Below are 21,052 nucleotides of genomic sequence, written 5' to 3'. Positions count from 1 at the left end.
CTCAAATAAATAAAATCTTAAAAAAAAAAAAAAAAAGAAAGAAAATGAATCCCCATAGCAACTGGCTTGGAAAGCAAGAGGGCCCAAATTTTTAAGCCCCAGTAGGCCTTAAAACCTGGAGTTTTAAAGGTCCAGAGGGTTTGGATGGGATAGAACCCAGAGGTTACTGCACTGCTGTTGGAGAAAAAGCAGGCAAACAGCACATGGGCATAAAGTGTGGAACCAGTAATCTGAGGAGCACCTGAGGCACACAGTAGGGAGGTTATTTGCTCATCTTGGAGTGCATCCTAGAAAGACGGCATTCATGGAGAGACCCCTCTGGGAACAAAGGAACTGGTAGGCACCATTTTCCTCCCCGCCCCCCATAGCGTAAGCACAAGGCCACCTGCGGGAGCCACTCACTACCTAACTTTCTTACACCAACACCCACCGCCCACCCCCCCACCCCCACGGAACTGCCCTTCTAAATTCACATTTGCCTTATTCCCAGGGTGGTTGGTGGGTCCCCTCCCCCAGACCAGCCCAACCCCCTGCCGACACCCCATCTCCCCACATGGGAATTTTGCAGGGCCTCAATTCTGGCAGGAGTGGCAACAGGTTTCAGCACAAACCAACCAGAGCACATCTAATTAAAACTCGCCACATGTGAGAGGCAAATGGCTCTCCAAATGGCTGGCTCAGTTGGAAGGACATGTGACTCTTGATCTTGGAATTGAGTTCTCTATACACGTTGGGTGTAGAGATTACTTAAACAAAACAAAACAAAACAAAACAAATCTTGCCACATTCAGACCAGGGACCAGACACTGCCCACAACAGACACGGAGCGTATATGCAGATGACTGGCCTGAGGGATAAAATGGCCAGGACATAACAGGAGATGGCACACAGCACACGCTGGAGACACTCCCTGAAGTGCCAGGCCCTAGGTAATGGGACATTATATGACAGGCACTACAGGACCTCCTCATAAGGCTGTTACCCTCAAGAACAGGACACAGAGCTGACTTTTTTTTTTTTTAAGATTTTATTTATTTGACAGAGAGAGGCACAGTGAGAGAGGGAACACAAGAAGCAGGGGGAGTGGGAGAGGGAGAAGCAGGCTTCCTGTGGAGCAGGGAGCCCGATGCGGGGCTCGATCCCAGGACCCTGGGACCATGACCTGAGCCGAAGGCAGGCGCTTAACGACTGAGCCACCCAGGTGCTCCCAGAGCTGACCTTCTTAACACTCAGAAACAGGCACAGGGACTTAGATAAAATGAGAAGACAGAGAAGTTTGTCCCAAATGAAAGAACAGGACAAGGCCATGGCCAGAGATCTAAGTGAAACAAATAAGAGTAACATGCCTGATGGAGTATTTAAAGCAATGATCCTAAGGGCATTCACGGGACTTGAGTAAGGAGTAGAAGACACCAGTAAGGCCGTTAACACAGAGATTAAAAAGAGCCAATCAGAGATGAAGAGAGCAATAAGTGAGATTAGAAACACACCTGATGCAACAAACAGCAGGCTGGAAGAATCAGAGGAACGAATTAATGACCTAGAAGATAAAATAATGGAAACTAATCAAGCTGAACAAAAGAGAGAAGAATTATACAACACAAGAATAGACTTCGGGAACTCTGACTCCATCTAACATAATAACATTCATTTTATAGGATCCCAGAAGAAGAAGAGAGGGAAAAGGGGGCAGAATATTTATTTGAAGAAATAATAGCTGAAAACTTCCCTACTCTGATGGAAACAGATATCCAGATTCAAGAGGCACAGAGAAGGCCCAAGAAAATCAACAAAAGGAGATCCACACCAAGACATATTGTAATTAAACGGGCAAAATATAGTGATAAAGAAAAAAATGGAAAAAGAGCAGGACAAAAAAAAGACAGTTACATACAAGGGAAACCCCATAAGGCTATTAGGGGATTTTTCAGCAGACATTTTCCAAGACATGATCCATTCAAAGTGCTGAGTGGGAAAAATCTGCAGCTAAGAACACTGTATCCAGCAAGGCTATCATTCAAAACAGGAGAGGAAAAAAAAAAAGTTTCCTAGACAAATAAAAAAATAAAGGAGTTTCTGACCACTAAACCAGCCCTGTAGGAAATATTAAAGGGAACTCTTTGAATGGAAAGGAGAGACCAAAAGTGACAGTATGAAGGTAAGAAACACAAAAGCAGTAAAAATTAGTATTTCTGTAAAAAAAAAATCAGTTAAGGAGCTCACAAAATAAAAAGATATAAAATATGGTATCATATACCTAAAATGTGGGAAGGAGAAGAGTAATGAACGGGTTCAACTTAAATGACCATCAACTTCATATAGACTGCTACACGCAGAAGATGTTATATACGAACCTAATGGTAACCATAAGTCAAAAGCCACTAAAAATATGCAAAGAATAAGGAGAAAGAAATCATATCATTAAATATATCACTAGAGAAATAGATCACTACCAAAAACCAGCAAACCACGAAAAAGAGAAAGAAAGGATCAGAGAAAATCTTCAGAAACAACTACAAAACAATACAATAGCAATAAATACATATCAATAATTACTTTACTAATCACTTCAAAAGACACAGAGTGACAGAATGGATTAAAAAAAAAAAAAAAAACAAGACCCATCCAAATGCTATCTATAGGAGACTCATTTCAGATCTAAAGACACCTGCAGATTGAAGGTGAGGGATGGAGAAACATTTATCACCCATACGGATGTCAAAAGAAAGTCAGGGTAGCAATACTTATATCGGACAAAACAGAATCCAAAACAGAGACTAGAACAAAAGACAAAAAAGGACACTATATAATCATAAAGGGGATAATCCAACAAGAAGATATAATAATTGTAAATATTTATGCACCCACATGGGAGCACCCACATACATAAAAGAGTGTATAACAAACATAAAGGAACTAATCAATAATAATACAATAATGGTAGGGGACTTTAACACCCCCACTTACATCAATGGACAGATTATCTAAACAAATCAACAAGGAAACAATGGCTTTGGATGACACACTGGACCAGATGGACTTAACAGATATATGCAGAACATTCCATCCTAAATCAGCAGAATAGACATTCTTTTCAAGCGCAAATGGAACATTCTCCAGAACAGATCATATATTAGGCCACAAAACAAGCCAAAACAAACTCAAGAAGATCAAAGTCATACCATGCATCTTTTCTGACCACAATTCTATGAAACTAGAAATTAACCACAAGAAAAATCTGGAAAGACTACAAATACATGGAGGTCAAATAACATGCTACTAAACAATGAATGGGTCAACCAGTAAATAAAAGAATAAAAAAAAAATACATAGAAACAAATAAAAATAAAATCACCACAGTCCAAAACTTTTGGGATACAGCAAAAGCAGTTCTAAGAGTGAAGTTTATAGCAATATTTGCCTACCTGAAGAAGCCAAAAAAAATCTCAAATAAAAACCTAACTTTACACCTAAGGAGCTAGAAAAAAGAACAACAAATAAAACCTAAAACCAGCAGAAGGAAATAAATAATAAAGATTGGAGCATATATAAATGATAGAGAAACTAAAAAAACAATATAACAGCTCAGTGAAATTGGAGCTGGTTCTCTGGGAAAGAAAAAAAAAAAATCAATTGATAAACCTCTAGCCAGACTTATCAAGAAAAAAAGAAAAGGGACTTAAATAAAATTACAAAGGAGAGAGGAGAAATAACATCACCACAAAAATACAAACAATTATAGAAGACTAGTATGTAAAACTATATGCCAACAAATTGGACAACCTAGAAAAATAGATGAATTCCTAGAAACATAAAAACTATCAAAACTGAAACAGGAAGAAATAGAAAATTTGAATAGATAACCAGCAAAGAAATTGAATCAGTAATCAAAAGACTCCCAACAAACAAAAGTCCAGGACCAGATGGGTTCACAGGTGAACTGAACCAAACATTTAAAGAGTTAATATCTATTCTTTCCAAACTATCCCAAAAAAAATAGAAAAGGAAGGAAAATTTCCAAATTCATTCTATGAGGCCAGCATTACCCTGATACCAAAACCAGATAAAAGACACCATAAAAAAAAAGAACTACAGGCCAATACCTCTGATGAACATAGAAGCAAAAATCTTCAACAAAATACTAGCAAACCAAATCAACAACACATTAAGAAAAAATCATTCATTGTGATCAAAAGGGATTTATTCCTGGATTGCAAGGGTGGTTCAATATTTGCAAATCAAGCAACATGATACATCAAGTCAATAAGCAAAGGATAAGAACCATATGATTATTTCAATAGATGCAGAAAAAGCATATGACAAAATACAACATCCATTCATGATAAAAACTCAACAAAGTAGGTTTAGAGGGGATATACCTCAGCATAATGAAGACCATAATATGAAAAACCCACAGCTAATATCATCCCTAATGGGAAAAATAGAGCTTTTCCCTGAGGTCAGGAACAAGACAAGGATGTCCACTCTCACCATTTTTATTCAACTGAAGTTCTAGCCACAGTAATCAGACAACAAAAAGAAATAAAAGGCATCCAAATTGGTAAGGAAGAGGTCAAACACTCACTATTTGCAGCTGACATGATACTATATATAGAAAATCTGTAAGACCCCACCAAAAAACTGCTAGAACTGATAAATGAATTGAGTAAAGTTGCAGGACACAAATCAGTATAGAGAAATCTGTTGCATTTCTATACACCAATAATGAAGCAGAATAAAGAAAATAATCCCGGGGCACCTGGGTAGCTCAGTCGCTTAAGTGACCAACTCAATTTCGGTTCAGGTCATGAAATCAGGGTCCTAGGATCAAGCCCCATTGCCAGGCTCACCGCTCAGCAGGGAGTCTGCTTCTCTCCTTCTCCCTCTGCCCTTCCCCCACCTCGCACGTGCATGTGCGAGCTTTCTCTCAAATAAATAAATCTTAAAAAAAAAAAAAAAATCCCATTTATAATTGCATCAAAAATAAGATACTGAGGAATAAACCTAACCGAAAAGGTGAAAGACCTGTATTCTGAAAATTTTAACACACTAATGAAAGAAATTGAAGATGACACAAAGAAATGGACAGACATTCCATCCTCATGGATTGGAAGAATAAATATTGTTAAAATGTCTATACTACCCAAAGCAATCTACAGAACCCTCTCTCTTCACTGAAAGCTAGACTACTACATTACAACTGAAGATTAAAAAAAAAAAAAAAAAAAGAGGAAGGTCCACCTTGCGTAGTAACATGGTAACAGCTACCACAAGCATATGAGTACTTCATCTTCATATGGTGCTTTACCACATATTAACATAGATTAAGAAGTATATTTACCTTGAATGGAAAACTGGATTTCACCTATTATGACAATTGTGATTGACAGGGCCTGCCTGCAGTGCTAAGTTGAGAATGATTCTGAGGCTGAATCCAGACCCAGTAGAACTGTTATGAAGGATTAATAATGTCCGCTATGAGTGAAAAAGGGAGAATGAGGGTATGTACTATGTACTTGACATCTTTAATATCTTGCATTTTCTCTGAAAAATTGTATGCCATTTGCAGGACCCCACCAAAAAAAGATGAATTTCACTCATTTAATATTAAAGTCAACTACCACCCAATCGATTAAGGGATAGGATTACAATGAACACTAGGGAAATCTATCCAGACCATGAGCCATTCCTTCCTTTCTCAGAAACATTCCCTGATCCAGGAGGCTGGAATCCTTCTTCCCTTGTTACAAATGACTGATCCCTGAGTGGATCCTAATCCAACATGGGGTAACAAAGTTTCTCTCTTGGGAATTCAGAATTAAGATTCACAAACAGCCAGTTTTGTTTTTATATATGCAGAACTGCAACATATGCAAAATATGGAGATCATGTGCTACCATTCAGAGAGAGAAGCACAGAAACAACTCAGTCTGTGGGGAGATGAATAAAGAAAATCTACAGAGCCAGAGAAACCAGGGAAATTAGGAGAATATTCTCTGGATTCCTGAGACCTTCCTGTCCCTAGATTCTTAGATTCTCTTTTCTTTAAGCTAGCTTGAGTTGATTTTTTATTCATAGACAAAGGGTATTAACTAATAAAGGATAATGGGGTTGCAAAGACTAGGAGAAAATATTCTTTTAGAAGAAGAGGCAAGAAAATATATAAAGGAATAAATAGAAAGGAAAAAAATCAAATTACTTCTTAAGCTACATTAAAATGATGGTAGAAATTAATTCCTTCAGTTTTGTACCCTCCTCTTAAAGAGTATATGTGATAAACTTAACAAAACCTGACCTTTGTTTCTTCTGTCCTCACTGCATCCAGCAGATAATGCAGAAGCTCCTGACTGTCCTGTTGCTGGAAACTTTTAAATCGGGGGGCCCTATGATTTAAAAACAAAACAGGAAAGAATAAAAGATCATTTCATCAACAATATATTACTACCATCTAAAATCATTTTTAAATAGCATATAGTCAAAGATTCAATTTAGTCCTTTTCCTACTAAGTAGAAAGACCAGATATGGTCACTGTTCCAATTAGGATGAGATCTTAAGTACACAGAGAATAATATGGCTATCATTTATCAAGCAACTACTACATGCAAGCACAGTACATATGTTAAGCTTTACATATGTCAAGTCATAAAATCCTCAAACAAGCTTGGGATGCCCTATTTTCTCCAGCTTATATACGAGGGCTTAGAGGGATTATTTACAGAATTTGCAAGGTCACATAGCAAGCAAAAAAAACAGTATTCAAACCCAAGCCACCTTGATCTATTATCTTCCTACCTTGAATAACCAAAAGAAAAACAAGAGGTTATTTATATTAAAATAAAGAACTATAAACTGATATCTCTGTGAATGTATTTATTTTAAGGATTTAACAATTAGATTTCCTTGTAATATATTAAAGGATCACGTGCTATTCATGGAGACTTCAACAGAGCAAATATTTAGGTGATTTCAGTATTAAAAAGTAGTATTTTCTGGGCGCCTGGGTGGCTCAGTCGGTTAAGCGTCTGCCTTCGGCTCAGGTCATGATCCCAGCCTCCTGGGATTGAGTCCCGCATCAGGCTCCCTGCTCAGCAGGAGCCTGCTTCTCCCTCTCCCTCTACCTGCCGCTCCCTCTGCTTGGGCTCTCTCTCTGTCAAATGAATAAATAAAAAAATCTTTAAAAAAAAAAAAAAGTAGTATTTTCTGCAATAAACTCCAATACTAAAATGAGCATTTTGCTTTAAATGAAAATAAGTACTAAATTTAGATAGTGCTCTAAGACAAAGAAAGAATTTTGTCTAAGGAATATAAAAGAGTAAGAATATGTTATGGTAGTATAAGTTCACAATGGTCTCATTAAGATATGTGCAACATATCTCATTTGATATGCACAGCAGTGCTGTTATGAAATTCATAATTAATATGAACTCTGTTTTACACTTGAGAAAACTGAAGAACAAGCTAAGTGCCACTGACATAAATCCAGGTCTTTTGATTCTTAAGTCCAGTACTTTAAGCATTATTTCTCATCTCATAATAAACATTCACCCCAGTAATACACTACTGTGAGTCCCTGGTGCTAAAAAGCTATCTGAAATAGTAGTGAATCTAGCCTATAACAGGAGTCATAATTTCAGTTACTCACTCTTGTTAAGAAGTAGCAAAAGCAATAGGATGTTGAGAAGACTCTGATTTACTCCCCTCGTGGGCTTCCCTTTCCACATGTGATAGATATTGTTCACCTTCTAGATCAGAGTTGAGGACAGAAACCAAGATGGACACAAATCCCAACCCTATTTGGGTTTCCATGTCTGGAATCCATATAAGGCTGAAACTGGATGACATGACACTTGTGCTGTAGGCATCAAGGAAGGCCAATGAAATGGAAGAAGACTGCAAGGGGAAACCAGGGAATCCTTCAGAGATCCTCATCTGCTAGGTGGCAGGTAGGAGGACCAGTCTATGGCTTTCAAAGGAGATGCACAGAATGGAAATTGTTCCTGAACAAAGGAGAAACTGTCTCTACCATGTCCCTGCCTATATCTCCATCTTAACTATGCACAAAGCAGTACTGCCTTCTAAACCACTCAAGAAAATTTAATAAACCTAGATTTTTTTCTTTCTTCTACCTAGGACTGGGTAAAAAATTCTATGATGACTTACAGAATCTCTAATGGAGCCTATCTGATCTACCAATACCAAAGAGACCTTCAAACTTAAAGAGAAAAATCAACAAACATATGAAGAGATTCATGTATTCAAAATGAGGAGAACATGAAATATACACAGGAAATGTACCTTAGTAAAAGTGTTACTGTGGGAAAGAGGAGAAAACTTAAAAATCTCAAGTTGTAAGAGGAAAATGTATGCATACTCATAAAACAGGAATAGATTATCAAGAAAAAGAAATTCAGAACAAGAGAGAATTCGTGGAGATGTCTTGTGGATGAAGATGAATCAGTCTGTTGATAATCCAAAAACTCTCTCTACTCCAGGCATATTGACAAAATATAAAAAGAGAAAACAAACAAAAATATATATACGTCAAAACTTACCCAATGGTATACTTTAAATATGTACAGCTTACTGCATGCCAAATATACTTTACTAAAGCTATTCAGAATATCCATTAATACAATTCTTGTATCAACAGATTAAAAAACATATGATATTTCAACAGATGCAGAAAAAGCATTTAATAAAATGCAATACCCATTCTTTTTTCTTAAAAAAAAACAACTAACATTTATTATCTCATGGTTTCTCTGGGCCAGGAATCAATGTGTCCCAATGGTAATAAATAATGTTTATTTAAATAACAAATATTCGTTGGGCGCCTGGGTAGCTCAGTCGGTTAAGCATCTGCTTTCAGCTCAGGTCATGATCCCGGAGTTCTGGGATCCAGCCCTGAGGCGGGCTCCTTGCTCAGTGGGGAGTCTGCTTCTCCCTCTGCACCTCACTTCACTCGTGCTCTCTCTCTCTCTCAAATAAATACAAATCTTAAAAAAATAAATAAAATAAATAACAAATATGTTGTTTTTTTAAGAAAAAAATGAGTACTGGAGTTCACTGAATGTTTCTATTCTTGATGAAAACTCGCAGAAAAAACTAGGAATGGGAATTTCCTCAACCTGATAAAAGGCATCTATGAAAAACCTACAGCTGTTGTCATACTTACGTGTGAAAGACTGAATGTTCTACCCCTAATATCAGAAACAAAGCAAAGATGCCTACTTTTTACTACTCCAACATTGTACTGGAGGTCCTTGCCAGTTATATAAGATAAGAAAAAAGTATAAAAGGATACAGATTGAAAAGGAAGAAATAAAATGGTCTTTATTTACCAATGGCATTATTGTCTACATAAGAAATCCTGAAGAATCTACATAAAACTACCATAACCCTTGAACAAGGGAACAAGAAATAAGATCAATATACAAAAATCAAGTACACTTCCTTATATTTGGAATGTACAAGTGGATATTGAATTTTTTCTAAAGTACCAATTTACAATAAATAGTGTTTAAAAATATGAAATTCTTAAGGTAAATCTAACAAGATAGTGCAGGATTTGTAAGCTGAAAACCACAAAAAATTGATGGGAACAATCAAATACCTAAATAACTGAAAAGATATTTCAAAATCATACATTGGAAGACTCAACATTGTTAAGATGTCCTCTCCAAACTGATCTCCAAATGCAATCCCAATTAACAAACTGATTCTAAAATTCATATAAAAAAGCAAAGGACCTGGAGTAGCTTAAAAAAAAAAAAAAAAGTCTGAGCACTCACACTATCCAATTCTAAGACTTACTATGAAGGTACAGTAATGAGACAGTGCAGAACTGGGGTAAGGGTAGACATATAGATCAATGGAACAGAACAGAGTCCAAAAATAGACTCAACATATATGGCTTAAATCTTCGCCAGATTTTTTTAAAATTAGTTTTCTTAAAGAAATCTCTTTTTAAAGTAAACATAATAAAGCAAATGCAATTTTTAAATGTTTTCAAATAATGTTTGATCCAGTAAGTCTATTTATCCTACGGATGTACTTTCACAAGTGCGATACACACACACACATTAAATCAAATAAGTCATACCCACATATACTAATATGGAAAAATGTAAAAAAACATATTAAGCAAAACAAGCAAGTTGCAAACAATTTTATATATGTCTGTGCCTGCATAATCACTTTTGAAAAAAATAAATATGGTACAAATAGTATTTTGAACTTTTATCCATGAGCACCTATTATTTTAACATTTTTAAAAATTGTATAAATCTTCAATAAAACCAGGAGCACCTGGGTGGCTCAGTCAGTTAAGCGTCTGCCTTAGCCTCAGGTCATGATCCCAGGATCCTGGGATCAAGCCCCACGTCAGGCTCCCTGCTCTGCGGGGAGCCTGCTTCTCCCTCTCCTCCCCTTTCATGCGCGCTCTCTCTCTTTTAAAAGATTTTAAAATCTTTTAAAAAAATCTTTAAAAAAACAAAAAAAAAAAAAAAAAAAAAGAGGATACAAAACAATTATTTTTGGCAGAGCCAAAAACAAATTTCGAAAGCACATAGAATCCTAAAAACTTTTCAACTCTGTGAGGCACCAATGTCACAAAAATCTGAGGATTTTTTTGTTCTTTGGGCTTTGAAAAAAAAACAGCATTTGCCAACCAAATGAAACATAATAAACCCTCTTTATTTTGTACTACATTCAAAATACCATGGCACATTTTGCTAAGTGAAATAAGCCAGTCACAGAAAAACAAATAGCATGATTCCACTTATATAAGGAATCTAAAATAGGCAAATTCATTGAATCAGAGAGTGCAACGGTGTCTACCAAGGGCTGGAGTGAAGGAGAAATGAACATACAGGCATAATCAATGGGCATAAAGTTTCATTCAAGCAAGATGGACAAGCTGTAGAGATCTGCTATTCAGCACTGCACCTTAATCAACAATAATCTATTGTACACTTAAAAATTTTTAAGAAGGCAGAACTCATGGTAAGTGTCCTTTCCACAATTAAAATTTTTTAAAAAAATTAACATTGGTATAGTTTTGGAAGATAAAATATAATACCATAGCACAAATAACTAGCTTAAATTAAAATGAAATTTTAAAGCCTGGAGATATACAAAAATGCAAGTTCCCATTTAAAGAATTTTGTTTCTATATATTTTAGTAATTGTGGACTGGGACTAGTTCAAGAGCTCCATGACAGGGTCTATTTTTAATATATTATACATTGTGTACCCTTAGATTCTAGCAAGTACCTGACACAAATAAGCTCTCAGTTTTTTAGATGAAAGAATTAAAGTTAAGTCAGGTCCTTTATGGTATGTATGTATTTCTGGGCACACAAGGATTTTGTTTTTGAACATACAGTACTATCTTGAGAAATTCACTTAAATTCTATTTGCCTCAAAGCTCATCTTTAAAACTAAGGAAGGCACCCGGCTGGCTCAGTTGGTAGAGCATGCAACTCTTGATCTTGGGGTCATGAGTTTGAGCCCCACATTGGGAGTAGAGTATACTTAAAAAGTAATAAAATAAAAGTAAAAATAAGAAAACTAGATTTAGATGACCTATTAATAGCACCTTTTAATTCTATGTTCTTACCTTTGTTATTACATCATGGGCTTCTGAATCAGGACAGACCTCTATTTGAATCCTGGCTTTGTCACTATAAAACTAGGTAAGCTACTCAACTTCTGTGAGTCTCAGTTTCCTTATTTATAAAATGGGGATAAACAAGCACTTCTTCGGAGTACTATGAGATATAATTTACATAAAGCACAGAGTTGCAACTAAATAAGTATTAGTTCTTTCTCTTGAGAGTCTAGACAATAATAGCGATGTTACAGTAAGAGTGAAACTACTCATATTAAGTGATACATTAGAATTTTATAACTCAATTATTTATATCAAGAATTTAGATGCACCCACTTCTGACAAAGCTGATTAAAAAGAACTTTAGGAGAAAGTGGTCCTTTTTCAGTCTCCTTCATGCTGTGAAGAAACACCAACAAGGCTGAGGTCAATGGTCCAGGACTTGAAAGTTCCACTATTAATGGGTCCTTTAAAAACATGATCAACTCTATGTCAGAAATATGCAATTTTGAAACTAAATATTATTAAAAATCTAAGTTATACTTGGCTTAAATGATGATAACTAAATTGCCTTAAGTGTATTAAGAAACTTTATTCCTACATATATAAGATGAATATTAAAAAATGGAAAATGGAATTAAATGCCTTACCTTGAAAAACACAGGTTATTCTCCTAACATTTGCCCCTTACTTAGTAAAACTATTAGCTTAAGAGTAAAATCACCAATCTCTAGTTGCTTATAACTGTCCCTTAATGTGCTCTCCTAGGGGCGCCTGGCTGGCTCAGTCAGTCCAGCATGCAATTCCATCTCGGGATTGTGAGTTTGAGCCCCACGTTAGGTGTAGAGATTACTTAAAAAAATAAAGTCTTAAAAAATGTGCTCTCCTAAAAGCAGAATTACTTATCTACTTGATATGTATACATCTTAATATATGATCACAAATTACATTTGTTAGCAAAACTCCACACTCTTCTTTTCCCCGAATATTTTACTAATAAAGTAAGGAATGGGAAATTATGTCACAAAATTGATACACCACTCTCCTTCTTTACAAGGGAGAGACATAAAGCTTGACAACAGCAGCTAAAATTGTGTGAAGGAGAAACCCACTTTATTCTAGAATTTTTCCCCCACCAAGTTTTGTTTTCTAAAATATTATCTTCACCAGTAACCCTCTCTCCTTATAAATGATGAATAAAAAGCAGATCCCAAATATAATCTTAGGACATTACAGAACGTTATTTTCTAAGACAACTATCAAATATGGTTGTCTCATTCATGTATTTATGAAACACATGTTATATATATATTTCATACCAACTATCCTTAAAAATCTACCATCTGACTAAAACCACAGAAAGGACAGGCTATAATTTTGCATAGCTTCTGAATATCAAAACTGCTCTCTGCCATGTTGAAGACATGAACAGACATTTCTCCAAAGAAGACATATAGATGGCCAACAGACACATGAAAAGATGCTCAACATCACTCATCATCAGGGAAATGCAAATCAAAACTACAATGAGATACCACTTTATGTATCAGAATAGCTAAAATAAAAAACATAAGAAACAACAAGTGTTGGTGAGGATGTGGAATAAAAGGAACCCTCATGCACTGTTAGTGGAAATGCAAACTGGTGCAGCCACTGTGGAAGACAGTTTGAAGGTTCCTCAAAAAATTAAAAATAGAACTATAATATGATCCAGTAATCACTCTGCTGGGTATTTACTTAAAGAATACAAAAACACTAATTCAAAGGGATACATGCACCCCTATGTTTATTGCAGCATTATTTACAATAGCCAAATTAGAGAAGCAGCCCAAGTGTCCATCAGTTGATGAATGGATAAAGAAGATGTGGTATACATATACAATGGAATATTATTCGGCCATAAAAAAGAATGATATCTTACCATTTGCAACAACGTGGATGGACCTTGTAGGCATTATGCCAAGTGAAATAAGTCAGACAAAGACAAATACCATATGATTTCACACGTGGAATTTAAAACAAAACAAAACAAAAAACCCAAAAACCAGCTCATAGACATAGAGAACAGGGGGTGAGGGGATGGGTAAATTGGTGAATGAGGTCAAAACAAACTTCCAGACATGAAAAGAAAAAAAAAAAACACCTATGAAAAACCTATAGTTAACTTCATTCCTGGTGTTAATGAAAGACTGAATATTTTTCTCCTACTCTGGGGATTTTAGGCAAGGATGTCTGCTCTCTCATCATTTCTATTCAGTATGTTACTAGAGGTTCAAGCCAATACAATAAGGTAAGGAAAAGAAACAAAAGGCATATAGATTGCAAAGGACAAAGTAAAACTGGTGATTCAAAGAGTAGTGATCTACACTGGTAGTCCTCCAGCTCAGGTCAAATCTATGTCCCAAAGACCAAAGATCTAAGATTGAAACTCTCCTCTTAGAAGAACACAAATCTAAAGTGATCAGCTATAATATCTAATCGCCATATAGTCCTCTCAAGATACAGTTCCACATGTAAAGTACCTAACATTCAATCACATTTAATAGGAAATCTTTTCAAATGACTAAGCATTAACTCCAATTTAGTAGTTTTCACTACCTCACTACATTTTAGAAGAGGGCACTGGGCTCTGCTATAAAAATTTTAAAGGGCTGAACAGGCAATAAGTTTACAGGTTGCCTTTTCAACAAAGAAATACAACAATACTGTCTTTCAAAACTGCCTCTGTGGAAGAAAAATCTAATATTACTACATTGGGCTAAGAATTTTTAGAACTCCCCTTTCTTGTTTTCAAAAGCCATGAGCTATACATACATCTCTTCCTCCAAAACACACACACACACACACACACACACAAATGAATTTCTAACTAAAAACCTAATTACTACTGTCAGGGCCCTCCAGCCAAAGACTACCAGGAACACACTGGTAGTTGAACAAGAGGGGTTTATTACTTGTTGCATTTAGGAAGAACACACACCATGGGAAACCACAGGGTGTCTCAATAAGGGGGTATTGGAAAGAACTGATACAGGATTTGGGCTTTGGCTGAGTAATCTGGGGGAGAGTCTAAGGAAGCAAAGGTTTGCTCTCAACTGAATGCTGTCAGAAAGTAGAGACAATTCTTAGCCTGGGTATCTTGATAAATCTTATCTTTGAGTTAGGGTAACCCAAATTCTAGTCTCTTTGGGAGATAAGAATGAGGCTAAAGCTGTAACTAGTAAATAGTAGCAGTCTCTCACTTTGGTCAAGAGAGAGTGCTTGAGATTTTTCTAAGTGGTAGACTAACCTTGTTTTTGTCTGAGTTCAGATAAAATTATGAAGTGGCCTTGCTTTGTCTTATTTTTATCAGTCTCAGAGCAACCTGGCCCGAGGTTGGCATTCTGTGAGACTGTTTGAACAATATGGCCTAACTGTGGGTGCCAAGCCAGCTTCTGAATGTTAAGGGCTGCTCTTTTTCTTTATTTCTTTTCTCACTAGCTTAAAAGCCTATTTTTAGACTAGGCTCCAAAAAATCTTTAGATGCTCACTATTAAAATTAAATCTACTTTTAAAGAACTAAAATGCTATATTTAAGCAAATGTTACCAGTAACTACAAAACAGGAGTCCTAGACATTTTGCTCAACTAAATCCAAACCCCTTTTGTTTGCAAGTTGCCTTGATATCTTTGTATTGTTTGACCCATGATACGTTTGAACCATAACAGATCTTGAAGGTATAACGTTAGAATTTTAAAATCGGATTATTTTCACAAAATGCTTTTGAATTATTTTTTCAAAATATTTTTTCAAAACACCATCTCAGTTAACAGTGCTGAGAAATACAAAAGATCAATTTTGGCGCCATCAGTGGCTCATCTAAAAAGAGCTATTATCCCAGTAGTCATTCCTCTTACCAGCTGAGTGTCTGGGGAAGGAAAAATCTTGAGTTTTGTCCCATTTTCTTTGTTCTCATTCATCAGTTCCATAAGAATGTAAGATTGTGCCAAGTTCTAAAAGAAAGCAAATGTAAAGTCTTCTGATTCGGTTGTAATATCCTCTGATTCTATGGAAAAAATGGTCTCTTCAACTCTCAAATGTCATCTAGCAGAGCAAAAAAATTTTTGAGTTTTAAAAAACTTGACTGAGCACATTTCACATTTAATAAATGTCAGTATTATGGACAGAACCATGGTAAAACACAGAGAAGGCCTTTTGGAAGCACTGTGCGAAAAGGTGGTGTGTCTATGTATGTATGTACATAGCAACGGCTACAGATAGCCTAAAACAAAAAGAAAACAGGCCTTTCTAGGCCAACGTTTAGCAGTCAATTGCTAGTTTACAGGTGTGTCAATAAATATAAAGTTATCTTTTACATTTTACAAAGATTCCTGATGGCTCTTACCTGCATGACTGCATTAAAAAAGCAAGTATTTCCTAAATTTGAAATTCCTTTCACAGACGGTACACTGCTGCCTTTTCTTCCCTTCTTTTTTTCACCTGTTTCACATTTTTCCTCACAAAGTTTTAGGATTCTAGAAAATGCACCTAAGTTAGAGAAAACATAACTGACATAAGATGTAAAATCAAATATGTGTATATATATATATATAATTTGAAATAATTTAAATACATTAATTAAAATTAAGTAAGATTTTCCCCTGAATTGGTATCCCTGAAGGGCAAGAATACAAACACAAATAAATGTCTCCAGTTTGTATCTTACTGCTATGTATTAATACCACGTACGACACTGAGGGATAAATTCCAGATGAATTAAATAGTTAAGTATAAAAGAATAAAGTAAAAAAACAAGAAGAAAACATCCAGATCCCAGTTCCTAAATACTATTCCCCACTAAAAGAAATGAAGACTTCTTGAAGAAAAGGCTGATTCTAAACCTAGGACAGCAAAGAAACAAAGTAAGCCTATAACACTTTTATTGTGCCAGAAAATAAGGAAGTGCTCAAAAAAAGTGATGAGTAGGTCAAAATACACATGCACCATCCTGAATAGGTTCCCACTAGTCCACTCTGGGACAATCTGAATACCAAAATAAAGAAGGGTCGTTAATAGTTTACTATTCACTGAACAAAATGAGAATGGGTCAGAATCAATAATAGGTTTTTTAAATTGGAGGAAAAGGGAAAAACTCTTCCTTACAAGAAAACGCCAACTAATACACAGAAGAAATAATGGAATTGTAAAATCACCATATAATGGCAATTTTTTTTGTATTGTTCTTGCAACTTTTCTCTAAGTTTGAAACTTCAAAATAAAAAGCTTAAAAAATTAGAACTATAATATAAAAAGGAAAATGCCTATATATATGGTACATAAGTACATGTTTTGGGCTCACTGGTTTATATAATTAATGAAGATTTAAAAATTATATCAATTCATCATGTTTCAAAACAATCTGAAAATGAACAATTTCTAACATTTACAAACTGACATCATATCTATTCAACAGCACATTACTTTCTGAATCAAAACATAATTTGAGGGGCGTCTGGGTGGCTCAGTGTGTTAAGCAGCCAACTCCTGATTTCAGCTTAGGTCATGATCTCAGGATCATGAGATCAAGCCCCACGATGGGCTCTGTGCTCAGTGTGAGTATGCTTGAGATTCTCTGCCTCTCCCTCTGCCTGCCCCCCTACTCATGTTTTCTCACTCTCTCAAATAAATAAAATCTATTAAAAATATATATATAATTTGAAGTTTGACAGGAAATTCCCAAGTTCTCAAATCTTTTATTTTAACCAAAATATTCTTTTAAATTTCTTTCAACCCTCAGATTTTGTAGTTCTTTGCAATTATATGTTTTATTCATCTAATACTGACATACTACCTTGCATTGCTAATTAATTTTTAAATATTTGGCTGTCTCCCCAATCAGACTGATGGAGATCAGAAAATGTCTTAGTACTGCTCTTTCTTCCACAGGGGTGTAATGTTGGGGAGAACATACATAATAAAAATTCAATATAAATGAAAACACACCAGATTAAACAGCAGATTCAGTAGCACCTTAGCCCTCCATGCTTTGATGTGTTTTTAAGAGTAAATAAGACATCCCCTCCCATCCTGCCCTTCTATGCAACAACATTAAGGGAGATGAACAGGGCTGGAGGTAGCCCTGTTTTCAGGGACAGAAGCAGAGAGAAAAGACCATAAAGAGAAACTGTAATCTCAAGTATGGGCAGACTGATGTCATACGCATCCTGTTGGTTCAAATAAGGGGTGACTTGGCAACTGTGACTTTTGCCAAAGAAAAAGCATCAATCAAGGGGGGTTAACACATTTCCTTATAAGATTTTCATAAGGATTAAATGCAAAGCGACTATCTGCAAAGCACCTGGCAAGGTAAGCACCACGTAAGTGGGTGAAAACAGCCCGAGAGCCTCCCCAAAATTGTTATTTGTGCCAAAATCCATACCTTCATAAGTGATCCTTCATAGCCATTGTTTATCTGCCCTCACTTTTTTCTTCTCTTTAATCATTTCCTGTAACATCCTGGGTTTTTGCCCTCAAGCTTAGCTCTTATTTCTAATTTTCAGAATTGCTACTATGAGTTTTGCCTTTTTATTGACTTTGTGGTTTTCATATCTTCTTGGCTTTTCTTTCTAACATGTGGAAACATCTTTTTTTTTTTTTTTTTAACATGTGGAAACATCTTACCTCATTGAGAAAAATGAACTGGTGGTTTCTAAGGTTTTTTTTCATTAAGTAAATCTATTGCATGGAAAATATTTTTCTTTCAACTCTTAGCAACTTTTATCCATGATGTAATATTTTCCCATAAACCCTATTGCCCGTTTTTTTTTTTTTCCCCTTTATTCCTGTTGGCTTATTCTTTTCTCTTTTTTTAAGATTTGAGAGAGAGAGACAGAGAGAGAAAAGGCACACGCAAGCAGGCGCAGGGGCAGACAAAGAGAGAATCCTCAAGCAGACTCCCTGCTGAGCATGGAGCCCAACATGGGGCTTGATTCCAGGACCTGAGATCATGACCTAAGATGAAATCAAGAGTCAGATTGCTTAACTGACTGAGCCACCCAAGTGCCCCTGTTGGCTTATTCTTTAAACATTATTAGTTGTTACTGGATGTGTGTTGTCCAGATACTGAGGAGTTGTTTTTTACTCCAAACCCTAGAGTTCTGAGTTAACACAGAAAAGAATGAGCAAGATAGATCTCTTCTCCTGTCTTCCATATATTAAAACAAGTAATAAGAATTAAACCCCATACTAGAGCTTGGGGGCAAAGGCTGGTACAATCAATGGAAAGGTCATTCAAGGGCAGAGAACAGGCATGGAGAAAAGGAAAAGCAGGAAAAAGCAAGACAGTATTCAAACCTGCAAGTGGATGTAAAAGCAAATGAAATAAGCCAGTCAGTGGTCAAGAAGCATTTCACAAACAAGAGGAGGCCCCATATGGATCCTGGCTGGGTTTGCAAATGAGAGCAGTCCACCTCTTGATTATATCTGAGATTCCAACTAGAGCCTAGAATAGGCAGGTTTCAGCTCTCATTATTAATGTTGCCACTAGATGGCTTCATAGTGACTTTTAAGAGATTTCAGACGCTAGAGTAATTAAATCCAAGCATTAGTCCATCTTTTTGGGTAAAGTTGTTACTCTGATTTTATATTTACAAAACTCAATCTCCAACAGGTTAAGTGATTTGCCCAAAGTCATAATGACAATCTTTTGATTATGAATCTATTGCCATTTTACCACCTAATTTCTCTTCAGTGATTTAAGTACAATAAGAAGAATTATAAAAGATAGGAAGGCAAGAGTCTTACATATCTAGGTATATGCAACCCTGATCAAATGACTCCTCAAAAGTATTTCCTTCAGTTAACATTGCCAGAATATTTTTTTGCTTATTAACATGAAAAAATGTTGGGGAAAATAAACTATGCAGATTATACTAACCATACACACACACACACATCTATAAAACATATTTTATATTTTATATATATATAAATATATATTATATTATATATAAATATACATATTATATATATAAAACATATTTTTCATATTTTTGTATTTTAATACATTTATCATTCACTTACAAAATATTTCCAGAAATAAATTACATTTTATTCTTACAAGAATAACATTTTTTAAAACTGTAACATGCAAATTATTATGTATCTGTGTACCACATTTACCTATCAGTTTTTCAAAACATCTGGGATAACATCCTAAAGTAAACAATGTTCATAAGACCATCTGGACAAAACTGCGGGCAAAAAAAAAAAGCATAAACATATGGAAAAACAGATTTTACCCTTCCCTTAAGCAGTAAGGGATGACAAATGTTGAACCTAGATATATCCACGCTTCACTGTGCGATGCTTTTCAGCACCACCTGGCTCTCCATGCAGAGCCACCAAATATGGACAGCACTGCCAGAAAGAACATATCCACAGGGCAATGGCAATAAAAATAGTTTATTTCATGGTTAAATAGCCACTTCACACAAGTGGCAAGGGTCTGTTTATTGCCTTTTCATGTAAGTCTGTGAGAACATATTCACAATTATGCTATTAGACTTAAATATTAAATAGATCAGATAATTTAACTAGAAAATAAAATGACATTTTCTAAGAACTATTTAAATGTGTTTAATTTTTTTTAAAGATTTATTTATTTGAGAGAAAGAGCGTGTGAGTACTGAGCAGGGGGGTGGGCAGAGGGAGAGGGAGAATCTTAATCAGACTCCCAGCTGAACGCAGAGCAGGACACAGGGCTCGATCCCACAACCTTGAGATCATGACCTGAGCGGAAATCAAGAGTCAGACACTTAAATGACTGAGCCACCCAAGCACCCCTAAGTGTGTTTTTAAGTGCAAGTTTTTGGTTTTACTAAGTAGAATATTTATAAAATGTAACAATTCAAATTCAATTGATTTACTAAATTTCCATTTTATCAGGTACTATATGAACTACTATCTGTAAATGTTTATATTTAATTGCTTATGATTTATGAGTATAAAGACTGATATACAGCAAACAGCATAGAGATATTAAACCTCACATTCATAATAACATCTTAGCAAAACTTTTAGAAACTAAGTATGTACATTTGCTCACTAAGAAACTATCAGCTGAGAATTTAAGATTCTAGTTTAAAACAAGAGTACCTGGGGCTCCTGGGTGGCTCAGTCGTTAAGCATCTGGCTCTGCCCCTCCCCCTCTCAAATAAATAAATCTTAAAAAAATAAAAAATAAAACAAGGGTATCTGAATTAGTCTCTCAATAATTTGACATACTAACAGATGTGTGTGTTTTAATAAAGAGTAAGGTATTATTAATGAGGAATGATTACTAATCATTTTGCTTATAGAGATAACAACGCTTCTCAATCTGGCAGTGATTTTAGATTATATTCACTTTACGAACTCTTCCTTTATAAATACAAAACCAAATGCACTAAGGACTGAACTTC

The 21,052-nt window shown here is 35.5% G+C and overlaps 1 protein-coding gene across 3 annotated transcripts in view; it reads right to left on the bottom strand.

Annotated features, from left to right (window-relative positions):
• The window catches only part of USP45 (ubiquitin specific peptidase 45), a 72,591-nt gene that overhangs the window by 26,610 nt on the left and 24,929 nt on the right, over nucleotides 1-21,052 (bottom strand). For 2 of the 3 annotated variants that reach the window (XM_032408181.1, XM_032408183.1), the window contains exons 6-9: nucleotides 15,997-16,139; nucleotides 15,509-15,604; nucleotides 11,949-12,079; nucleotides 6,296-6,383 (exon numbers count right to left, since the gene is read on the bottom strand). In XM_032408181.1, coding sequence (XP_032264072.1) covers nucleotides 6,296-6,383; nucleotides 11,949-12,079; nucleotides 15,509-15,604; nucleotides 15,997-16,139 — 458 coding nt within the window. Of the gene's footprint in view, nucleotides 1-6,295; nucleotides 6,384-11,948; nucleotides 12,080-15,508; nucleotides 15,605-15,996; nucleotides 16,140-21,052 lie in introns of those variants that run through there. The other variant, XM_032408182.1, reaches the window with a different exon arrangement.

The sequence above is a fragment of the Phoca vitulina genome, unplaced genomic scaffold (assembly GCF_004348235.1).
Source record: "Phoca vitulina isolate PV1807 unplaced genomic scaffold, GSC_HSeal_1.0 scaffold9, whole genome shotgun sequence".
In the NCBI taxonomy this organism is placed as follows: domain Eukaryota; kingdom Metazoa; phylum Chordata; class Mammalia; order Carnivora; family Phocidae; genus Phoca; species Phoca vitulina.
The sequence above is the reverse complement of the archived record's forward strand: the minus strand, read 5'-3'. Positions and strand labels throughout refer to the sequence as shown.